The sequence below is a fragment of the Hibiscus syriacus genome, unplaced genomic scaffold, assembly GCF_006381635.1.
Source record: "Hibiscus syriacus cultivar Baekdansim isolate YM2019G1 unplaced genomic scaffold, ASM638163v2 tig00004919_pilon, whole genome shotgun sequence".
Taxonomy (NCBI): Eukaryota; Viridiplantae; Streptophyta; class Magnoliopsida; order Malvales; family Malvaceae; genus Hibiscus; species Hibiscus syriacus.
In genome coordinates, this window is record NW_024062035.1 from 42,258 (window position 1) to 65,910 (window position 23,653).

The 23,653-nt window shown below is 34.5% G+C and overlaps 1 protein-coding gene and 2 pseudogenes across 1 annotated transcript; 1 reads left to right on the forward strand and 2 right to left on the reverse strand.

The window, feature by feature from the left end:
* The first annotated feature begins 1,867 nt into the window (after nt 1-1,867).
* Nucleotides 1,868-7,239, forward strand: LOC120198857 (annotated as a pseudogene).
* Nucleotides 7,240-10,962: 3,723 nt separating this feature from the next.
* Nucleotides 10,963-13,504, reverse strand: LOC120198865 (putative pentatricopeptide repeat-containing protein At3g16890, mitochondrial). Its single transcript, XM_039200111.1, has one exon. It carries the CDS (start codon nt 13,459-13,461, stop codon nt 11,431-11,433), a length of 2,031 nt encoding a protein of 676 aa, XP_039056042.1. The 5' UTR covers nt 13,462-13,504; the 3' UTR covers nt 10,963-11,430.
* A 2,069-nt stretch (nt 13,505-15,573) lies between these two features.
* LOC120198866 lies at nt 15,574-19,310 on the reverse strand (annotated as a pseudogene).
* Between the last annotated feature and the right edge of the window lie 4,343 nt (nt 19,311-23,653).

A 23,653-nucleotide genomic window follows, 5' to 3' on the forward strand; every position in this document is an offset into this window, starting at 1 on the left:
GGTATTATAACATTACCGTCGTTTTGGATTAAAATGTCTTTAAATTTTTATTTTTTTTCAAAAATATCCTTCTTCTGTCATTGAATAATAAAAATTTTACGAAAATTAAATTATAAATTTATCTTTAAATTATTTTAGATTTACAAAAAAAAATCTATAATTAAAATTTTATATAAAGTTCAGAGGTTAAAAAAAATTTACTTTTTCATTAAACTTTTTTTATGTTTTTAATTTTGTAAAAAAATTATATAAATATTATGAATTTAATTTTTTAAAGAAAATATATAAATATTTTATAATTTGTAATATTATATAAATATATAATAAGGACAATTTGATCAAATATACATTCTAATAATTTTTTATTCCTTTAACTAAACACGATAATCTTACATTCATGCTAAACCAACCAAACACAAAATATAACATTCCCAGTAATCATATTCCCTGGTAATCTTTTTTCCCACTGATAATCTTACATTCTGTGAACTAAACGCACTCTTAGTATATACCTTGTAGGAGTTTGTTTTATTTATTCGTTTTTGTTGTGCATGCATTAGCAGATCCAATGTTTGAGACTTGTGTTATAGTTAAACGATTTTTCACCACTGGAAGTTTTGGAAATTACAAAATGGTTGTTGAACATATTGAACAGTTACAAAATGGTCGTTGTAAGTTATAAAATAGTGATCTATTTTGATAAGTTTAAGGACTGTTTTGTAACATTCTAATGAAGTTTAATTATCGATATAATTGTTTGGGAAGCTTGGTGATTATATTTTTTAAAAATTATAAAATGATCATATAGTTAATAAAGATTTTTTCGTTAAATCTTTATAAATAGATCATGTGATAATTAATAAAATTAATATAATAATAAATTAATATGGAATATAAAATTAAAATCTATATCTGATCTAATTGAATATAAATATTAAAAAAAATCTTTTTTATTTCATAAAATAGATGTTAATTGAAAATAAATATCATTAAAATATAGAAAATATATATATTATTATTTCAGGTTAATAGTTCTTTTACTTTAAATTCAAATATTGTCTGATTTCATGTTTTACACAATTTAATTTGAATTTTAAAAAGAAAATATGATATAATAAATTAAAATTGATTGAATTAAGATAAAACGACTATTTCATATCAACCTTACTTTAAGGTGGCTAAAAAATCAAGGTAAAAATAGTCCCCTAACTATAGGATATTGTGTTGTTGAGTCCCTTGACTATTAAAAGTTATAAAATTGTCTCTTAATTATAGGACACTCCTTTGTTGAATCTATTGACTATAAAATATTATAAAATGATCACTCAACAACTCATATATTCTAAACTTATCTTTTTTCATTAAAAAATTAACGATCGTCTGAGTTTGACGTCAACATGTTGATTGTGATATGATAAAATATGATCCCAATTCCGTTTCAGCTGTATTTTATAGATCGACTCTCTATTTATATTGTATCTTCAAGCTAGTATTTAAAATATTATGTTGTCGAGCGAGTGCTTGAAAGCAACAATGATGTTAGTAGAAATCATTAAAAATATGGTTTATCATATACAATCAATAAGTTAACGTCCGCTCATATGACTGCTAATTTTCTAAAGTAAAATGAGGAGTTTGGAACATATGAATACTTATGTGACCATTTTATAACTTTTAATAATTAAATGACTCAAGAAAATAATGTCCCATAGTCGAGGGATTATTTTATAAATTTTAATAGTTAGGGACTTACCGAAATAATAATCTATAGTTGGAGGACTATTTTTGTATTTTACCCCAAAAAATCAAATAACTAACTCTTATAATCAGATGATAGAAAGAAAAATGTTAACAATCAGATAATTATTTCTATAGTTTACCTAAATAAAATTGCTCTGCTACTCCTAATTGTGTCGACAGAACTCAAGAAAGGCTCCAATTATTAATATTTTCAAAACGAAGTGTTTTGTTCGATCTCAATTCCTTAGCCCACACGTCCAAACCATTGATCTTTGGATCAAAATCGGAAGACAACGGCATTTCATCGGCGAACGAGGGGGAAAATTAAAGGAAAAAGATGAAGATCGTTGTTAATGCGATGGCTTGTACAGTCGAAGTCGATAATCGAATTCCTCTCCATTATTATTATCGAATCGCCGATAATCTCCTCAAACAGGTTCGCCATCGAATTGCTGCCCTAATCCTACGTCTTTTCCCTAATAATTATTAATTCACGATCGTTTAATGTTTAATTTTAGCTTAACCTCAGTTGTAATCACTCCTTTTGTTCAATAAAGTTTTAATTGCTAACGAATTTATAGTTTGGATGATTTGATTAGCTCATTTACCGTTATTATTTATCTTAATATTTGAAAATGGTGGTAATTTAAGTGCTTATTAGCTTTAATTTGTAACATTGGCTTTCGAACGCTTTGTTTATTTATGTTAGCTTGAAATTTTAGGTATATTTACAGGTTTTTTTAATGTAATTTTAAATTTTCAGGCGAGCATATACCGAAACGAAAAGAACATAGTAGATTTGTATATAATACTACTTAGATATTCAAGGTGAGGGAAGCTTAGTGTGGATTGAATAAAGAAAAGCTACTAAAATAGTTTGTCTAAGCTTATTTGTAATTTTTTTTATCAGTTTGGTATCGGAGACTCTACCCTTTTCATCGGGATTACCAGGTTTTGCTTCCCAAAGAAAAGGCTAAATATAGGAAGGTGAGGTTTAATTGTTGTTCTAGTTGCGCTATGATATGAATCCGCTCTAATGGTATTTAATGATGTTTTGGTTGTAAGGTTTCTTATTTGTAGAGGCTTTTAGCTGTACTTGATGAGCTCGAATCTCTAAAACCGGAGGTTCATAGGAGAGTCGACGAACTAAATAGACCTCATGCAGGGAATAAATTGCTTGAATCTGATGGCTATGAAATCACTTCCTATGGCTCTGAGAAGACGTCACCTTTGGAATGGCCCCATGTAGATAAAGGGTCTAATATGAGCTTAGATATTCAACAGGTACTAATCCATTTATAAGCTGAGGATGCAATTTGATTTTCATTAAACAATTATGAATTATCTCTATATTCGTTCCTTGTTTCTGTTAGCCTCGTTGTCCAGTTTTGTTTCTTGTTTTTACTTGCTTTTTTTAATAGAATGCCTAATATCATAGCTCGTTTTCCTTTTTTATTTGGATGCAGCCTGCCAACATGGCTGTTCATTCTTCATGGAATTATAATAACGATCGTAATCAAATTGACAAGCAGTTCCAAAAGTTGTGAGTTATTTTTCCCCTCGTTAATGATGATTTGAACTTGCATCCTCTAAGCCATACCTTTGCAGTCTGAAAATCTGCAGTTGTATGGTTGGATCCATTAAAGTCAACTCTGTGCTTTTAGTCGAAACCTATTAGAAAAGGAATTAATTGATGTCAGAAGCACCACCAGGCATAAAATTCCGTGTGTTACTTCTGCTTTACAGCATCTTGATTTTTTTGGTCTTTACTTATTGTCATATTTGTTTGTGTTTTCCAATAACCCTCACAAAAAATTAATTATTTGAAAACATTTTCTCTAAGGCTAACATGTTCTAACCATTTCTGGACTGGATATGTTCAGGTCTATTAATGTGCCACGTCCAAATAAAGAAACATTGTCTAGACACTCATTTCTTGGTCCTAATGGTCTTCGAAGCCAGTGGCTTGGACCTGGTGCAGAGATAAAGGTAAACCTCAGTTTGCTATGTCTCCCGCGCTCCCTATCTTCTTTCTCTATTCTTTGTTTAATATTTTTTTCATGCTTAACTGCAAACCTGCATCAAATAATCTATTGTTCTATATAATGCAGGTTCAATATCCAAGCAGTATGGACTTGGTTCCTTCAGAAAATTCAGGGTAGGCTTCCAGAAAGTCCAATCATTCTTCTTTAAGCTGATAAACTTTTCTATCTTATCCATTATCATGTAATCCTTTCCCTATTCTGGATAAAACTTAGAATATATGTTGTGACTGGTTTTTGTTGCTACAATGTGGCTGCTTTAACATTTTCTCTTTGCTGTTGGAATTTATTATAGGTCGAATCAGACTGGACAATATGGTTGTCTGGCTGTAAAAGATGCTGATATAGGACAGGTTGGTTCTGCGATGGAGTCGGTGCTCTCCTTAGATGATGGTCGATGGTTAAATCCTGCTGAAGGCCGTTCATGTCACCCTTTAATTACTGAGGCAAAGGAGGATCCCTCCAGTTTGTCGGTATCAAACAACCGTCTCCTCCTCCTGTTCTTGCTCAAGTCCATCAAGACTTTGCTCCAATACTTCCATAAAAAGTTGCTGATCCAAGACCTGGTCCAGCAAAGCCTTCTCAAGATGGAATGCCAAATAGTAGTTCATATCAGCATTTACATGTTGTATGCCCGCTGTATCAAATTCTTGTTCTTTCCTATTACTTGTTGGAATTTTATGATTATAAGATTTTGGTCTTCTACATCAATTTTATTTGAATTGTTGACATATTCTGCAGCCAGTGCACATGATGGAGGATTTCTTACGTCTAGCTCAGAAAAAAATTTGGAAACATGGGGTGTTCTGGCTGGATCATTGGTGGGAAACAATAATTTGAATCTTCATAAGCATTTAGTTTGAGAGAATTAGGAAAGAGGGGCTTATAAGTTTCTGCGGGAGGTTGTTTATACTTCTGATTTTGTGACTGTAGAAAAACAGGGTTTTCCATATCGCCACACTTATAATCCCAAAGCAGGAATCCACTTCAGATTCGGTATGATGTTTAACTCTTTCTAATATATTTTATTTCAATCCTGTGAACTAATATTAACTCTATTGAGAGTTAAACTATGAATGTGTCCATATTCTTTATTACTGTTGCAATGAATTTTTTTTAACTTTTCAGTGTTCAACATTAAACGAAGAAGAAATTTTTGAAGTTCAAGATAAATTATCTCTGTTTCCCCTGGGTTGGATTCATGTAAGTGTGTTAGTTCACGAGCCTCGAGAGTTAGTTCACGAGCCTCGAGTTTTCAATGCATATTTGTGTGATTACATTTTCTTTTCTTCTATGGGGCTATGTGCTCTTTTTCGATGAACACATTTGACCATGGGGTAGGCAAAAGCTCACTTATCCTGCATTCTATTTCAAAATACTATTACTTATCATCATTGCTGCGGCACTCCATTATTTCCGTCATGCCAACACAAACATGTTATTTTAAGGTCAAATTATGCAATTTGTTCTTGTACTATGCGATAGTTGTGGATTTGGTCTCTTTACTCCAATTTGTTCAAGTTTAGTCCTTGTAATTCACAAGTCTTAGCCCTGAGACTAGCAGAAACTGTAAGCTTTGTTAACTAATATGACGTGGCTTTTTTTACTTGATATGATGTGGTTGTTTTTTTTTGTGTGTGGTTATTACGTGAAAAAAAGCTGATGACATGGCATGACAACAAGAAGGACCACATCATTATGTTATCCATGTCGGTATAAACAAAAAAAGGAGATAAAAATGCAAGAAGGAAACCCAAGAACTGAACATTATCTTTCACAAGAGAGGTGTTGAGGATTTTTTTTATTGGTTCAATTGTTTACCAGTAAGTTTATAAACAAAAAAAAACTTTTAACTGCATCGACCCCTCACTCTCACCTCTTCTGATTTGTATTTTGCTTGATCCACAACCTTTTTCGGATCTTAGAAATAATTTATTTTTTCAATTTCTTAAAATTGTCCATCATTTTACTTAACCCTTTTTGGAAACTCTTAATTCCTCTAGGAAAGTTAATGAATTTTCTGGGATTTTTTCTGGGTTGTGTCGTGTGTGTTTCTTTGTTTTGGCTGAGGTGTTTCTTTTTTACCCTTTATTTTAATTTATTGCATTATTAGTATTTAAAATCATGTCTTTAATCACAATTTTAATTTTGTAGAAGTAGAAGCTTAGACCTTGTCTATGGTTTCTTGGAATCAGCTGTAATTATTTACTTTGGAGAAAATATAGAAAGAAAAAATCTGGGTGTATTCAGTTTGGGTGTTCTTTATAGATTACAAAATTTTCTGATTAATCATTTTTTCTTCATATAACTACTAATTACTCAACTAATAGGAAGGTTTTCTTCCTCTCTTCACAAACTGCCTTCTTCCCTTCCCAAAATCTTGCTGTGCCGTCGGACTAAATTTGCAGATGTTGCATAGTCCAAGGATGAATAGCATGATATGACCTTATTTTGAAGTTAACCCATGATTTTGGGGTTTAACGAAGCTTATGTTTGTTGCTTGAGCTTGACGTAATTGTAATGGATAAAACACTTCTAGATATATGACAAGCTGGTTCTACTGTAGGCTGTAGCTTGTAATTGGTTTATTACCTGTAATGGATTTTCTTTTTCTTGGGCCTTGCACTAATGTAGTTCCGTTTTCTCTACTTGTGTTTCGATGAAACTCATGCTTCTTTTGGTTCTGTTGTTTTCGCTCTCAATTTTGCTTTTCAATCTCCTCCGATATTTATTTTTTCTTCCTTTGATTAGCATTATATGTTGTTGTAATATTCAATGCATTGCTTAATCTCCTTCGTGAGGCCGGATTTATGTTGGAGTTTTAGCTTATGTGTTAGGTAGTAAGAAATTAGCGTGCATCTTGATGTTTGAGTGCAAGTTTGTAGACAAATTTTACACATCTAAAACTTTTAAATGCCTTTTCTTTCACACACACCCTACTCAGACGTGTTTCATGTCATCAGTTGATCTTCACACTCATTACTTGTATCAGGTACAAGAACTCGTACTTGAGATGTGAGTGTTTATGTATGCACTCCATTTTCTTGTGTAAATTCAATCTTACTACATCTAGTTCCTTTTATCCTTCTCAAATGTATGAATTACATATTATATGTTTTTTGACAATCTTTTCTCTTGAACTTATCTAGATTATGTTACCGGAAGCAATTGCAATTGTTATGGCCCCTACCGATACATCCAGGTAGATTCTCATTTCCCCTAATGATCAGGTCGTTGAATTCAATGAAATATAGGAGTAAAAGGTGCAAATACAAATGTTTTATGGTTAGACAATTGTTTTCTGTCATGGTCATGTTTTGAGATGCTAATATATCTTTAACATGAGGTCCCGTACCATAGAATGGAGTCACTTGATGCTTGTACTTGATATTTCAGAAATCCACTTCAGTATTTAGACAGTTTTCCGTAAACTTTTTGTCGATTTGACTTGTTTGCCCCCGTGTCAAATGTAAAAGGATTAAATTCCTCGTTTCTATGGTACAGAGATTAAATTGTACTTTTGACTATAGTACGAGTGTTCTAAATACTTTAACATCTTTTCTTGCTCTGTACACTGAAGCATCTTTTGCTTTAAAACTTCATTTTGTCTAGATGATGAAAATGGGAAGAGGGGATTATTCACGTTTCTTAATTGAGCAATTTTGCTGGAAGCTAAATGATCAGAAGTAGGTTAAATCCGATGATCAGAAGTAGGTTAAATCCGATGATCAACATGTATAGTCCCCTATTAGTTTTGAAAGGATATTACGTTTCTGAATCGAACAATTTTGCTGGAAGCTAAATGATGTTGAAAATGATCAGAAGTAGGCTAAATCAAATGATCAGCATGCATAGTAGCCTATTTGTTTCAAAAGCATATTACGAGTTGGCTAGGACATTTGCATATTCCTTCCGGTTTTCTTCAATCAACATGCTATCAACACCCTGATTTTTCCGAAACTCGAAATCTCTATCAATGGATTTTTTCTTCCTTGGGTTCTTTGAACTAGAATATGGATCTCTTTCACTATCCATTGCACCTACATTGAACTTCCTTGGCCCGGTTTTGGAATTTCCAGTGGTTTTAGCTGATATCTTGTGTCGCCCCGAAGCAGAATCCATAGGCTGCACTCTTCTACCATGCAAGTTGGAACCTATAGGCTTTTGATCAGTTATACAATTTTGCTTCTAGTTGTTCAGCTTGAATGCACCGGAAGCATTGCGCATTTAAGATTTCTTATGCAAGCTCTTTTGAGAACTTGATTGGCTCTTTAAGGATTTATTTGACTTAACCTCACTCTCGTCTTTTGATCCTATCATACTTGGGCGGCTTCTTGAAATCAGTCCTCTTTTCTGCACATTGATTTTTGCTTGCATTGCAAGCGAAATAGATTTCCCCTCACTCTTTATAACCGGAGAAATTTCTTCGATATGGGAAGTCAGAACTGTGGTGCCTATGTTAATCCATTCCAGCTCTTGGTTTCTGTGAGCCAGGATGTTTTCTGTGCTGCTTCAGATTTCTCTTTTAAGTCTCTAACTCTCACAGGCACACAAGAAGATTGAACCGGAGGCTTTCTTTGCGCAGCCTCCATTTTTTCTTTGAAATCACGGACTTCCACAGGCACAGTGGACGATCGAACCAGTGGCATTTTGGCTCTTGCAATGACTTGAGGACCACGATCGAGAATTCTAGCAGCTGCTTCCATTATACGAGCAGCATCCTTTGTAGGATAAAAACCCGTACTCTTTATCGGGGACAAAAGTTTATGGTGTGTAATTGGATTTGTTTTAGCTGGTTCGGAGGCAAACTTTTGGTTCACAATTTCTCTATAGGATTGCTGACCATTTTCCGAGGTTTTGAATCTGCAAAGTTTCTCAGAGGGCTACCCTTGATCTTGTTGAATGGATCATCTGGATAAACTATTTGCTCATCACGATGATAACTAAGGTTTCTGTTATGGAAATGAGCATCTCGAAGAGATTGAGTTTCGAAAAACGGGGTGGAGTACAGGTAAGAAGATGTAGGTAACGAATCTAATCCCATAAGTCGAGCCACTACGCTCGGGGCCTTTGCTCCATACATATCATCATCCGTAACCGAAGAAGCACAACTATAATCACTACTTCCTTTGAAACTCATCCTGGCTCCCGTTTCATCCTCTTTCTTTCTGCAATAATCACAACAACACTTGTAAAAGCAGTTTCAGATAATCATCAACCCAATATCATCTCAGATTTCTTTGTTCTCACCAGATGAATACGTGTCATCGGTATGTTCCCATCACTTCTCTTTCCCTGTTTTGAACACTAAAATTTTGAAGACATAAACCAATCAGAAACAACATATGATGTTAACTATTATGGTGCAAGAACATGATTTTCCCTTGAATATGCATGTGACAATGCAGTGGGAAGGCAGTTATACCTGGAAAATTGCTCGAGAATAACTTCTTCCGAGTCTTTGCAGTCCAGTCGAGTAGCTGAAAGAATCCACCTACATAACCTCTTCCATTCGTCGAACCTTCTTTGTTTACACCCATCCTACTAAAGCAAAACCCCGAGAACTCTACTTATATGAGAAACACAAACAAAATCCGATCAAATTTGCCTGTAGTTGTTAAACACAATGAACAATCAGCTACCAAGGATTGAATTTATAACACAATCAGACACTACAATATAGCTCCTACAAGATTCCAAACCACTGTAAGATGTTAAAAACACTTGAATTTGTGAGATAATCCCTTTTTCTACAAACTCCACTGTTCAGATGTCGAGAATATATCCGATTAATGAATGAAAGATCCGATTTGCATCAGTAATTCGACTTCAGGATGTCCAAAACATGCATCAAGTTTAACACGGATAACTGCAGTATACCAGTCTTCATTTCACATCAGACTTGAAGACACATTGCAGAAATTCAAACAAACAAAATTTGTCGAACAAACACGAGAACTGAATAACATTAAATGAAAACGCAAACCATCTCTAAATCCTTGGATTCCACACATTCCAGGCACATTATCAAAACTAAGCTGATTAAAACCTACATTCTAGCATTAATCCTTGAAGTTTCTACTGTAATGGGAGGATAAAAACATATAAAGATTAATTGCATTCACTCATTTCACTATAACAAATACCTCAGATTCCCAATCAGTAAATCAAACTATATATTTCTTGTATAATGAACCAGGCAATTCAATCTCACTGAAGTTGAGCATTCAAAATTCTTAGTCATACCCACTTTCCCTGATTTTCTCAGCTACCAAACACGCCCAATGTAAAAAAAAAATCAAAAATGATAAGAAAAAATATCATAAAAGCAACAAAACACCTCAAAAACAAAAACTCAAATCTTTAAACGAAAGAACACTTACATTGAAACCAATGAATAAGATCAGCTTAACTTAAGCTGAAATTTTTCAACTTGTATATACTTCGAAGCTGAAAGTTGAGATTTATTGAGAAAAACAAAAGTGGAAAGGCTCCTCCTTTGAATGTGAGAAAGGGAGAGAGAGAGAATCTGTAGTTCAAATCGATATATGCAGACAGAGAGTGAGTAAAGATGGGATTTTGATTTTTTAAATAAAAGAAATATTATTAAAGGAGGTAAATTTAAAAAGTTTATAACGTTTCTTTGATTTCAAATCCCAAACGGAGACTTTGAGTGGTCCTTGCGTTTTTTTTGTTAAAGTTACACGTCTTTTACAAGTATTATGTGAACCACTTGATGGCTGAAGTACACGTGTTGGGGAAAAAAGGCTTTTCGAAATGAAGCGAACATGATAAATTAAGTTCCATTAATCCAAAGTCAAATTACAACTACCAATATCATATACTTACTTCACAATGAATTTCTTTTAGTTTAGTCTTAGTAATAGAATTGAGCGTTGTTTTACCTAAAGTTCTTGAATTCGAATGACACAGAATGTGTGTTATTAATGATTAAAAAAGTGTAAATATTTTATAATTTTTAAAAGTTTAATAACTAAAATGATGATTTGAGCATTGTATTTGACTTATTTGACTCAAAAATTTAAGGGACAAATTGATATGTGAGAAAAAAGTGGACAAAAAGGAGAGGGAATCCAAGCACAAATATTTATCTGTTCTTCAAATAAACCATGTCTCTTTTGCTAGGGATGACCTTTACTATACATTATTACTTTACTAGTACTGCAATAATAGGCTTAATTGAAAATGAACATTTCAATTATGTTAGCACTTCAAGTATAAACCATGTCAATTCCTGGGGAAACTTATAGCTGCTGGAACTCACCACCCTCAACTCATTTCCGTCGAACGCGATAGCCGTTCTTCATTCCGGCCACAAACTTCCTTTAGTATGTAGCGAAATTTCTTTCTTCTTCCTCTTTTTCACTATACCAGTATTTCTTTGAAAAGTTTAAGATGATCTGAAAGTAAATGGTGCCGAGTGAAGTTCATTGCTCAGTTCTTCTAGCAACTGCACTCACATATCCCACCATATAATAAGCATAACTTTTTGAGCACATAGCGTGACGTGAATGAACGAATAGACTGCCTGATGTTCCGTTGCATCGGCCGTGGTTTGAAAACCACTGGCTAATCTGTCTGCCCTTCGCAGCCTAAATCCCAACATCATCATTTAAATACACAAATCCTAGAGCCCGGGAATCACGTTTACCTTAGTACTCCTCCGGCTGCATCGTTTTATAATATCCCGGGCATCTTCCGAGTAACCCTTCTTGACTAAAGAGTCCAAAACTAAATTGCATGTATAAGGATCAGGAAAACAACCTTTCGCTTCCATCGAGTGAAACACCCCAATCGCTTCATCATATCTTTCGGATTCGAAAAACGCCTTAACAAAAGCACCATAAGTATATCTGTCGGGATCCAATCCCAACGTCAGCATGGTGACCAAAAGCTTTTTAGCGTCCTCGATCTTCTTCATTCTACAAAAACATTGAATGAGAGCATTGAAAGAGAAAACATCAGCACTTATTCCGGCTGACTGCATTTTTCTTACAAGTTTCATTGCTCTCGCAACATCCCCGATTATGCACAAAGAACGAATCAATATATTGTATGTAACATCACTCGGGGTGACATTCCACTGAAACATTTCGGAGAAACAATCAAAAGCATCATCAAGCATGTGTGCTCGACAAAGTCCGTCAATTAGTGAACTAAATGTGAAGATATCTGGATCAAAACCGGACTCTAGAAGCAATACCAGAAATTTCCTAGCCTCATGTACTTGTCCGATCTTGCAATGCCCATCAATAAGGGTATTGAAAGTAACAAGAGTAGGAGCTATACCTCTAAGGCACATCTCACTAAAAGTGTTTCTTGCCTTGTCCATCATAGTAGCTTTGCATAAGCAATCAATCACCATGTTATACGAAATAATGGAGCATAACAACCCACCCTTAGTCATCAAGTCGAAATACCTATCTCCCTCGGCGCATTTTCCTATACCGTACAAGGCTTGCATAAGTGCAAGATATGTATTAAACCCCGGTATCAAACCGAGCTCAATAAAGCTATCCAAAATCCGACATGCCTCATCAAGATCAAATCCCTTTATCAAACATGTCATCGTAAGGTTAAATGTCAAATTATCAGGCAGATAGCCTCTCCCCGAAAGTTTCTTCATAAACAATGCAGCTTCCCTAGCCATAAAATGTTTCGATAGACAAAACAGAAGAGTATCACAAGCCAATCTCTGCATCATAGGCTCCTTCTCCAAAAACATTATCAACAACCCAAATGCCTTAGGTGGAGCAACACAACGGAAAACACCGTGAATCAATGATCTCATGGTGGCTTCATTGGGGAACACATTCCTCTTCCTCATCGTCTCGAGAAGTCTAAGCGCATCATCGACCCTCCCAGCATTACAGTACCCATCGATTAAGATGGTATAGGTATACACATTTGGCAAATATCCAAAACTTTCCATCTGCTTGACTAACCGAACCGCCTCATCGACGACACCGGTTTTACAAACACCATGAATGAGAATATTATATGTAAACCTATCCGGTTTACAGTTATCAGTTGACATTTGTTGGAACTTCAAATAAGCTAAATCGAGTGAATTAGATTTTATCAAAGCATCAATCACAGAGTTATACAATCTCGTAGTAGGTCTAAGACCCAAAAATGAAATCTGCCCAAATATCTCGGCACAATACTTAGCTAATCCTAATCTCCCCCAACTCCCAATCAAAACACAAATCAAATCTTCAGTGACACAAAACCCTGAATTCCTAATATCATTAACCAGTTCAACAGACAACAAAAGGGGACCTTTCTGATAAAGGGCATTAGCTAAAGTGGCCTTGACCGATCGATCCTTTGCGAATAAAGGGTCGATATTGGAAACCCAGATATAAAATCTCAAAGGGGACAGTAGGTTATCTTGATTTTGCAAGAGACTAATCACGAACTGAGGATTCAAGACTAGTCTCTTGGCTTTTAACTCGAGGTTGAGCAGAACAAACCAATCATTTCTGGAGAGAAAATGGGAAATGTAGTGATGATTGATGGGAGAGTTACCTGTTGAAGATGAAGGGGGAGGTTGAGTGAGTGGGAATTGTGGTGAAATGGAAACGCTTTTTGGGGATTTTGTGAGGTTATGGAGTGAAGGTTTTGACCTTGAAGCTAAAGAGGAAAGCCTTCCCATGTCCCGTCTGCAAATCACCAGCTACAAACCAAATGGAACCAGGTTTTTTTTCTTTTGGTTTTAGTTTTGCAAGGAATAAAGTTTCCAAACGACGTCGTTAGTTTACCAGTTAAAGATGGACAATAATGTCGCAGCCGACCTGGCCCGGTCCAAGCTTGGAAAAGAATGTTTACATTCAGATTGGTTCAATCTTATATTTAATAGGTTTAATACCCTTCTAGTGCCTAAATTACACTTTAAATTAATTTTTTGTGTTTAAAGAATTTTTTGTTAAAAATAGTTGTCTAATATTTTCAACATCATATTTTTAGGTGCATGGACCATATCAACCATTATATTTGGTTGTTATCTGACACGTATTACACATATAAAATTTTAAAAAGGTACTATTTAAAAAAATATACTTTTAGGTGTCTAGCGTTATATTTTTATTTTTTAATAATAAAAATATTATTTTTAATAAAATTAAAAAAAAAAAACCACCCTCGTCCCTCTCCCTCCCATCCCCCACCTTCGATAACGACGAATGGTCACAATCGATTGTGTTTTTGTTATGAGTTGGGCGAGGAATTCAATGGCGGCGGCCGTGTAACTTATGACCAATAGTAACTGTCAAAATCATCGAAAAAATAAAGGAAAACTTAGAAAACCGGTGACCATTCACGACGTATTTTACGATGATCGACGCAGTTTCACGTTGAGTGAGGGACTGAGTTTTGGTCACGGTGGTGAGACGGTTCTGATAATATCAACGGTGACGTCCACAGACCAACGGTGGAATTTGGAGTTTTTTTAATTATAATATTAAATATTTTTAAATAATTTTTTTAAAATTTTATAAGCATGATATGTATCAGATTATGACCAAATTTAACGACAATTACAGTCTATGTACCTAAAATGTAACTTTGAAAACGTTAAGACACCTAGTTTTAATAAAAAAAATCTTTAGACACCAAAAGTCAATTTGAGGTATAATTTAGGCACCTAAAAGTGTATTAAGCCTTAAAAAATATATAATAATTGGTACCTAAAAGTATAATAGAGAAAATTTTAGACACCTAAAAGTGTATTAAGCATTAAAAAATCAAAAAGAAAATATAGGCACCTCAAAGTGTAACGAAAAAAATGTTAGACACTTATTTTTAACGAAAAACTCTTTAGACACCAAAAATCGATTTGATGTATAGTTTAGGCACCTAAAAGTGTATTAAGCCTATTTAATAATTATAAGTTATATTAAATCTAATTATTCAAAGTAAGGTTGCAAATGAATGGAACTTGGACTAGGTAATGTCTATATTGGTTCTTTATTTTTTAAGGTGTTCATGTTTGATTCGTATTCGTTTAAATTTTTAATACCGTATTTATATTCATTTATTTATTTTTGAAAGTCGATTCGTTTAACATTCATGACCATATTCGTAAATTTTATTTATTTATTTATTTATCTCGACATGTTCAGTTAACGTTTATAAACATATTTATTTATATGATTATAGTTTCTTCAATAGCCAACTGTCTTTCTTTATCCTTTTATTTAGAAGGTACAGAAGAATGATAAAATCACACAACTAGTCCTTAAGCTCCATAGTTTAAATTCCGAAATTCACACTATATTTGATCTAATTTCTACCTTCATCAAGATTTAAAAAAAAGAATAAGTAAACGAGTAAATTTATAAACGAGTTTTTAAATAAGATTGTTTGTAAACATAAACACGAACACACATCTATTTGTGTTCATCTATTTATTAAATGAACATAAAAACATCTATTCATACTCATTTATTTAACTTAAAATTCAGTTCACGAATGTATGTTCATTTACACGCAGTTGCAGATCTAAAAATATTTTTCAGAATAGACACTACCAGTAAAATAAAGAACTAGACGAAGAAAATTTAGATTTCAGGGTTACACATATGACTACCCTCAAACATATGCGGCTCCGCCACTGTTTACACCCCTGTTCGAAAAACAAATTGGATGAGCCTTTTATTGATAGAACAACAAACTATAAAACACATAAAATACAAGCAGTGTATCAGTTGTACGTAATTTCACAATTACAGATTCGGATCTCAGTGAAAGGAGAGAATAAATACGGAGATATCTCGATTCTAAATTAACAATTATAACTTAACTTTACAGGTCCCGACTCCTTTGCCTTGGCTCTTGGTACATGTTTCTGAATCTTCCCTGTAGCTGTCTTTGGCAATGGACCAAATACCACTGATTTCGGGACCCAATAAGCAGGCATCTTCGACTTGCAAAACTTTATTATGTCCTCCGCTAACCGTTGTTCGTCGGATCAATCCGATACGTTGGGCTTCAACGTCACGAAAGCACAAGGAGACTCTCCCCAAAGCTCGCCCGCCCTTGCCACCACTGACGCCTCCAGTACTGCAGGGTGATGTAGAGACTGTTCTCTACCTCCACACTGCTGATATTTTCGCCTCCTGATATTATAATGTCTTTTGATCTGTCTTTTATTTCGATATAGCCATCCGGAGAGTGAAACCATCCGTTCGCAAACGTTTCCTCGTTAGCTTTCGGGTTCTTTAAGTAACCTTTCATCACAAGATTACCGCGCATCACTATTTCTCCGATAGTTTTTCCATCAGCGGGAACAGGATGACCAGTTTGGGTACTGATGAGTTCTAGGCCCTCTAAGCCAATATATCGGACACCTAGGCGTGCATTTAAGCGAGCTTGGGTTTCAGGTGGCAACGAGTCCCATTCAGGCTTCCATACACACACTGTTGAAGGACCATAGGTTTCTGAGAGACCATAAGTGTGGGTGACACGGAAGCCTCTTTGTGACATTCCGAAGAGAACAGCAGGGAGTGGGGCAGCACCGGCTGTCATTACACAAACAACATGGGGAAGGGGCAGAATTGTATCTTCAGATGGGGCATTAACTATGGAATTGAGCACCACAGGTGCAGCGCAGAAGTGTGTCACGCCATACTTCGCTATGGCTGAGTAGACGCCCTTTGCTGTTACCTGCAAATGCAAAAGGAACAAGATCGGTCATCGGCAATTAACATGCAATGACCATAGCTAAAGGACATTTGAGAGCAAAACATTAGCATCGACCACAAATTTGTAAGGGATGAAATTACTCTTGCAGGCTCAAATCATTACATGCATGAAAGGGGAACATGGGAGGACACAATTACCCACATTGGCACAACACCGAAGTACAAGGGATGTATGAACTCTCAGAGTTTCAAATCAAGACATGAACAAAAGCATTACACCGAAAGGCCTTATAGCACGATAGATTTATACCGAATACACACCTTCCAGGTTTCAACATAATTAAGCATGTTAGCACTGAAGCAAAAGTACAAGGGATGTGAGAACTCTCTCGAGAGTCTACGGCAAGAAAGAAAACATAAAATTGGAATGCCTCATACCATAACAGGATTATCCAAACATACAGATTCCATATTTCAACATAATCATACATTAGCACCGACACCAAGGTACAAGGGGTGTAAGAGTTTCAAATAATGACATGAACAAAAGAACATCAGATCCTTCATAGAAGAACAAGAAAACATTAAACCGAATATGAACCTTCAAGGCTTCAACATAATCATTCCTAGAGCTAGATCATAGATGATTTGAGAACAAATTAGCTAATTTGTTTCATATGCACCTTCGATGTTTCAACAGTACAACATTATCTGAATACATATCTTGTGTTTCAACATAATTCATACATTAACACTGACACCAAGGTACAAGGGATGTAAGAGTTTCAAATCATGACATGAACAAAAACAGAACATCAGACGGCTTCATAGAAGAGAAGAAGACAACATTATACCGAATATGCACCTTCGAGGTTTCAACATAATCATTCCTAGAGCTAGATCAATAGATGATTTGAGAAAAAAAATAAGCTAATATGTTTCATATGCTAAAGTAGAAGTGAAAATTATTTTGCCTACTAATTACCTGTCTATGGCATATGTTTGTTCCACAAAGAGCTGCGAGTGACCAAGTAAAACACCGACCATTACAATGGAACATGGGTAGTGTCCACAAGTATACAGCTCCTTCATTCATCCCCCATATGAGAGGATTACTCAAATACATGAGATATGCACCTCGGTGATGTAATACAACCCCTTGGCTGGCTGTCGTGCCGGAAGTGTAACTCAAAGAAATGCTTTGCCACTCATCCTGAGGAGGCTTCCAAGCAAACTCAGGGTCACCACTTTCTAAGAACTTCTCATAGTCAATAGCTCCTTGTCCCAATGCATACCTCAGTGTTTTCGGATTACAGCTTCCGTCAGCAATGACAATCAAAAGTGGGGGCTTGAAATTGCCGTGGCTTTTCTCCTTCATGATTTTCAAAGAATCCTCTGCCAATGTGAAAAACCCTTGGTCGACAATGACAACAGCAGATCGTGAATGACTCAAAAGGAAAGCAATTGTTGACGCATTCAGTTGAATATTGACAGGGTTTATAACAGCACCAGACATCGGAATTCCAAAATGAGCTTCATATGAAGCAGGGACGTTTGGTGCTATTACTGCAACCTGCCAATAATAAAATGTAATCAGAACAAATAAAATATACTATAACAGCGCAAAGAACCAGCAAAGTTGCATAAAGCAGTCCATTATGTAAACTATCAATACACAATCATTGGAAGCCAAAATTCGCATGCTAATTCAGACTTAAAACTAAGGATTGAAGAACTGTGCTAAAACATCCAATAATTTATGATATTCTAATTTCAAAATAAATTATAAATAAGTCAAAAGTGTGCAAAATCACTAGTATTTGTAACCTATTCTTTAAAACCTTAACATTTTTCAATAGATTAGCACAGACATCCACCAATTCTCATCAAATATTAAAACAAATACACAGAATCTTCTCTAAAGCAAAAATAAAATATGTATATGTACATGATGCATTTCTATGCATTTAAATAGTAACAGCACCAAAGTACATACAGGGAATCAAATATATTCACGTTTCGGTTTTTTATAGTAAAATTTGATCAACAGATGCCATAAAGATATCTAACTAGCCATTGGTCAGTATTGAAAGAAAACCGGAATAATTTATTGAACCGGTAAAAACCAATTTTGCATTAGTTTTGCGACTTTTTTTTATATATATTTTAAATTTTAACTTCTTAGTTACACATTCAAGACCGTACCATTTGATAAAACTTTCTTTTTACTACTAATACATATTTAAAATCAAAATAATGTGTTTAATATTTAATTTCTTTTAAATAAATTTTTTGGAAGCAAAGAATTGGTTGAAAGGAAGTCTCAATAATTTAACTTCCAATCCGATTTTTTCTTCAATATAATCAATTACTAATTGAACAGAATATCAACGAACATCTCTACGAGTTTATACACAGTTCACCGTAAAAATAAATTAATACGAAACATTTGGTTCACTGATTAAGCTGCACGAATCCTATTTTTATATTCGCAATTAAAAACTTCAGAAGACACAATTAAAGTAACAGAAGTCTAATATTTCAATTTAGCAATCAAAAGAGAAGAAGTGAAATGTTAGCGGTAAGAAAGTGATCAGATTACCGTGCTACTGAGGCCAACGGAACGATTTGCGAGAGCCTAAGCCAAGCGACGGCAGCGCTGGTAAGTTTGCAGCCAAGTATAAGTACGGGATCCATGGACCACCGCTTTTCGAGTGGGATGAACCGTGGCGGCTCGCTCCAAGAAACACAGAGGCGTCAACGCCGTGTAGTTGGCGGCGTTCTTCGGGAGATCGTCGATGTCTTTCATCTCCATCACCACCGTTAATCAACCTTCTTCACTTTCCCCCTCCAAACCTCTCTTTTTATTTTTGTAGTGATTATCCTTTTCTTCTGCTTGCTGTTTCGTAGGAATGAAATGGTGAAGAACAGTATTTATAGTGAGAATGTGTGGAGGGCGCCACGTGGAGACAATTTTACTTTTGTGAAACTATGGTTATAGTCCCTCTACTATGATAAAATTGGGGATCAAATACTTGTATTTTGAATTTCACATGATTTTATCCTTTCATCTGTATAATAATATTAGTTTAATCAAAATAGTTAACATTATTAGTTATTGTTGGGATTGACAAAGCTCAAGTTGATCAACCGAAAATGTTTCCAAGAATTTTAGTTGTTTACTATGTTTCCAACTAAAATTGGGGGTGAATTGGTTTTTTAAGAATTTTAGGAAATAAGGAGATTTAAAGGATCAGAAAATTGATGCACAATGATTTATAGTTGTTCAACTCCCTCAATGAAGTTTACATCCACTACCTTAGCTCCTTACTAACGATTTTCCAACAAATTCACTAATTTGTTCTTTTTTTTAAGGATAAATAGATAACCTTTACAACTTCCTATCTTTTCAATTGGCTAAGATAGAACCACAACACCTTTTACAAAAAGAAAATGTGTAAACAAGAAAACTCTTACAAGATAGGTGTTTACAAATTGAAGCTCACAAAAACACAGCTATTTAAAAGGGAAATGAAATAAAGAGTGAAAAGTTCTTATCTTTTGTTTGATTACTTGGATATGTGTTCTAATCATTCTTCAAGTGTCTTCAACTTGTTTTTATAGGTTGGAATGTGTTTGTGACCGTTTTTAGCCACTGGGAGTGATTTGAAGCAGTTGGAGATGTTTTCTCTACAAAATAAAACTACCCAGGATAAGGAGTATCGATACTCCTATAATGAGTATCGGTAATTCCTTTGTTATTTTTAAATAAAACTAACCGTTAAAGACCGTTGGGAGTGATTTGATTGGAGATGTTTTCTCTACAAAATAAAACTGCCCAAGATAAGGAGTATCGATAATCCTATAATGAGTATCGGTATTTCCTTTGTTATTTTTAAATAAAACTAACCGTTAAAGACCATTGGGCTTGACGGTATCGATATTATCCTTTATGGTATCTATATTACTATGTAAAGTAGTATTGGTACCCCTTTGGGTATTGATACCTATTTTGCATTCTAGAATTTGAGCAAACTGATAGTATCGATACTACCTTGAGAATATCGATACTTCTCTTACATTTGATATCGGTACCACATAAACAATATCGATATTGTTCATATAGTATTGATATTGTAAGAACAGTATCGTTACTTCGTAATTTGAAAAAAAAGTTTTGTGCTCAAATTCTATTTTATTGGACTTTTAATTATTTTTGAAAATATCAAAAAAGCATACAAATCACATGTACTATATTTGTTGTTTTTCTTATTAGCCCATGTACACATGTGAGAACTATAGATATATAAGTCTATAGAGGTTGTGCACTAATGCTGTCACCACAGCTCGTATAAATGCACTGAAGTGCCACGTAGAATTGCACCGTAGTGCCGCGTAGAAATGCACCGAAGTGCCATATAAGGTTGTCCCTAAGAACCACATATCATTCCTTAAGAATCATATACATATGCCAAGGATCAAGTATGTGTCTCAAAAGACCTCACACATGTTCCAAAGAATACATATATGTCCCGAAGGATCGCGTAGACCCTCGACTCTTGGCATGCCAACTATACCCTAGCTCTCATGACACATAACATGGGCATCATCATTTATATCATTTCACATTTTCACATAAACACGTAGTTCACTTTCACATAGCACGTAGATTATGTCACATAAGTTGAATCACATATACGTATAAACACGTAAATCACTTTCACATATCACGTAGCTCATATTCACTTTTCATACTATTTCACATTTCTTGTCACATTGCTTATATCTTATTTTTATGTCTTATCCTATATATATATAGATATTCACATGTTCAGATAATCCATCATTTCATCATCTAAATGTGTATTCATATAATTCATCTTCCTATATATATATATATATATATATATATATATATCATTTTTCCTATACTTGTATTCACATAATTTATATTCTCCTTCTCATAATCTCATATGTCCTGATTAATAGCTTATATCATATATGTATAAAATAACTTATCTCATATCATATAGCTTATACCTCATTCTATGATATTCACCTAGATCATATCACATCTGTCACACTCATAAACATATGTCACTTCTATTATTTCATTTATATACTAATCTAATCTATTTACCTAATTCAATTCATATAGTACCTATAACTTTCTAATATGACTACGTAGATTTCCATCATACAACCCATATATCATAATTTTATTTAAGCATATGTATCTTTCCCATGTAACTCATCTTATATGTTCCTATTATCACTTATGTTCAAATCTCATATCATCATATAGGTCAATATTATCTATCTTGTTTCAATTCTCATTCAATGATATAATTCTATTTTACTATTTCACATAAATGTTCATACCACTATTCACTTACCCAACTCACATTCTTATTGTTTATATAACCTTTACACTTGAGTACTTCATTCCTATCATTTCTTTTAAACTCGTTTTTTACCATATTCCCATATTATTACCTAATTTATCCCATATCATGTATTCGCGTAATCTTATATTCCATTTCTATATATCTCAAAGATCTTATCACATAACTTCTCTTTTATATTCATATAATTTCTTATCATATAATCATATCATAGCATATATTCACATCAACCATGAAATACATATACAATAACATGTCAACACTTACCATAACATATAACTTAGACACTCATAACAAACACATGTTCATGTTCATGCTTCATGCACAATATTATAGAAATTAGACTTGTCACAAGTCTTATTTCCCATTAAACATCATATTTAAAATAATACACACTCACCTTGGCCTCACTAAGTTCCAATCCATTTTTATAATTTCCTCTCTTACGATCGAATCATAACTTGATAATCGCTCCGGGACTTGTTCGTGCTCGATATCTATATAATCATACATTGATACATATTAGTATCCAATTGATATACACTAATCTATCATTTCTTAGACCAAAAGAAAGGTATAATTCTATTTCCCTTGAAGTGCATCGATGCATTCTACAGTGTATCGATGCATCCCTTAACATGTGCATCGATGCACTCCTTATGCATCGATGCATTAATTGCATTCGATGTTTCCATTTTTAATGGGTGCATCGATGCACTTCCTGTACATCGATATACTCTGAACAATTTCTGGAAATTTACCCTTGATGCATCGGTGCACCTCGAATGTGCATCGATGTTGTAGATGCTTGATTTGTCCGGTCCAACTCAAAGTACTCAATTGGTGGGAGATCAAAGCCAAACTAGCATCCCAACAACTAAGAACCGAGCTCAGCTTCCAGCAACAATGTTTCCCAGCCTCTGCATGAACGGTTTGCCAACTGAAAATGAAAGGACTGCAAACAAAGATAATAACCAAGGCAGCACCAAAACGTGAGGGGAACCGTTAGCAATAGAGAGAGATATGTTGAGCAGTCAAGAAAACCGTAAAGTATCAGTTTTCAATTAACTACCAGAAACGTGGGACACGCAGAAAAGAGGGGGCTGAACGATTGAAAACGGAAAAGAAAAAAAGGAGGTTAACATCTATCATCAGCATGGGGAGAAGAGAAAGAACAGAGATTACACAGAAAAAAAACAGAGAAGGGAAAAACATTTTGTAAAAAAGAGACTTCTACTCTCCATCCTTTTTTTATTTTTCAAAAGCAATGTAATAGTGGGGTTCTTCACCCATTTTTGTAAGAAACAACAAATCAAAGAACGAGGGCCATTTGAACCAACAAGGTTTCAAGCAGTAAAGAAAATATTAAAAATATCGACCTTCCTCAAAAGAGCATAGCAAGCGAAAAAGAACCGTTTTCAAAGGTATCAATCTTAATCTATCACTTGTTTTTTTGTCCGAATCAAAGCAGTGAGGAAGAGATAGAGAGTGATTTGTTTACCTTAGAAGCGAGGGTCTTTGTCGAAGTTGCAGTTTTCGGAGTGAGCAGTCCGTGAGCCTTTGATTCTTTTTTTTTGTGTGGATTTGGTGGTCGTCTTAGGCGTCGTTTGGCCCCTTAGGCCGTTGTTAGCGGTGGCGGAATGATGTCGATGGAGGCTTTGATGAAGGTTCATGACAGGGGAAGAAATGGAGATGGGTAAGTTATAGATGAGAATGGCACCGTTCTGCGTGGAAGAAGAGAGCAGATAAATGAGGTTTAGGTTAGGTTTAAAGTAAGCTTTATATTAGGTTTTTAGGGTTA

Bases quoted from the DNA above. Each gene is read 5' to 3' on its own strand.
- LOC120198865 (XM_039200111.1), bottom strand. From the start codon at position 13,461: ATGGGAAGGCTTTCCTCTTTAGCTTCAAGGTCAAAACCTTCACTCCAT.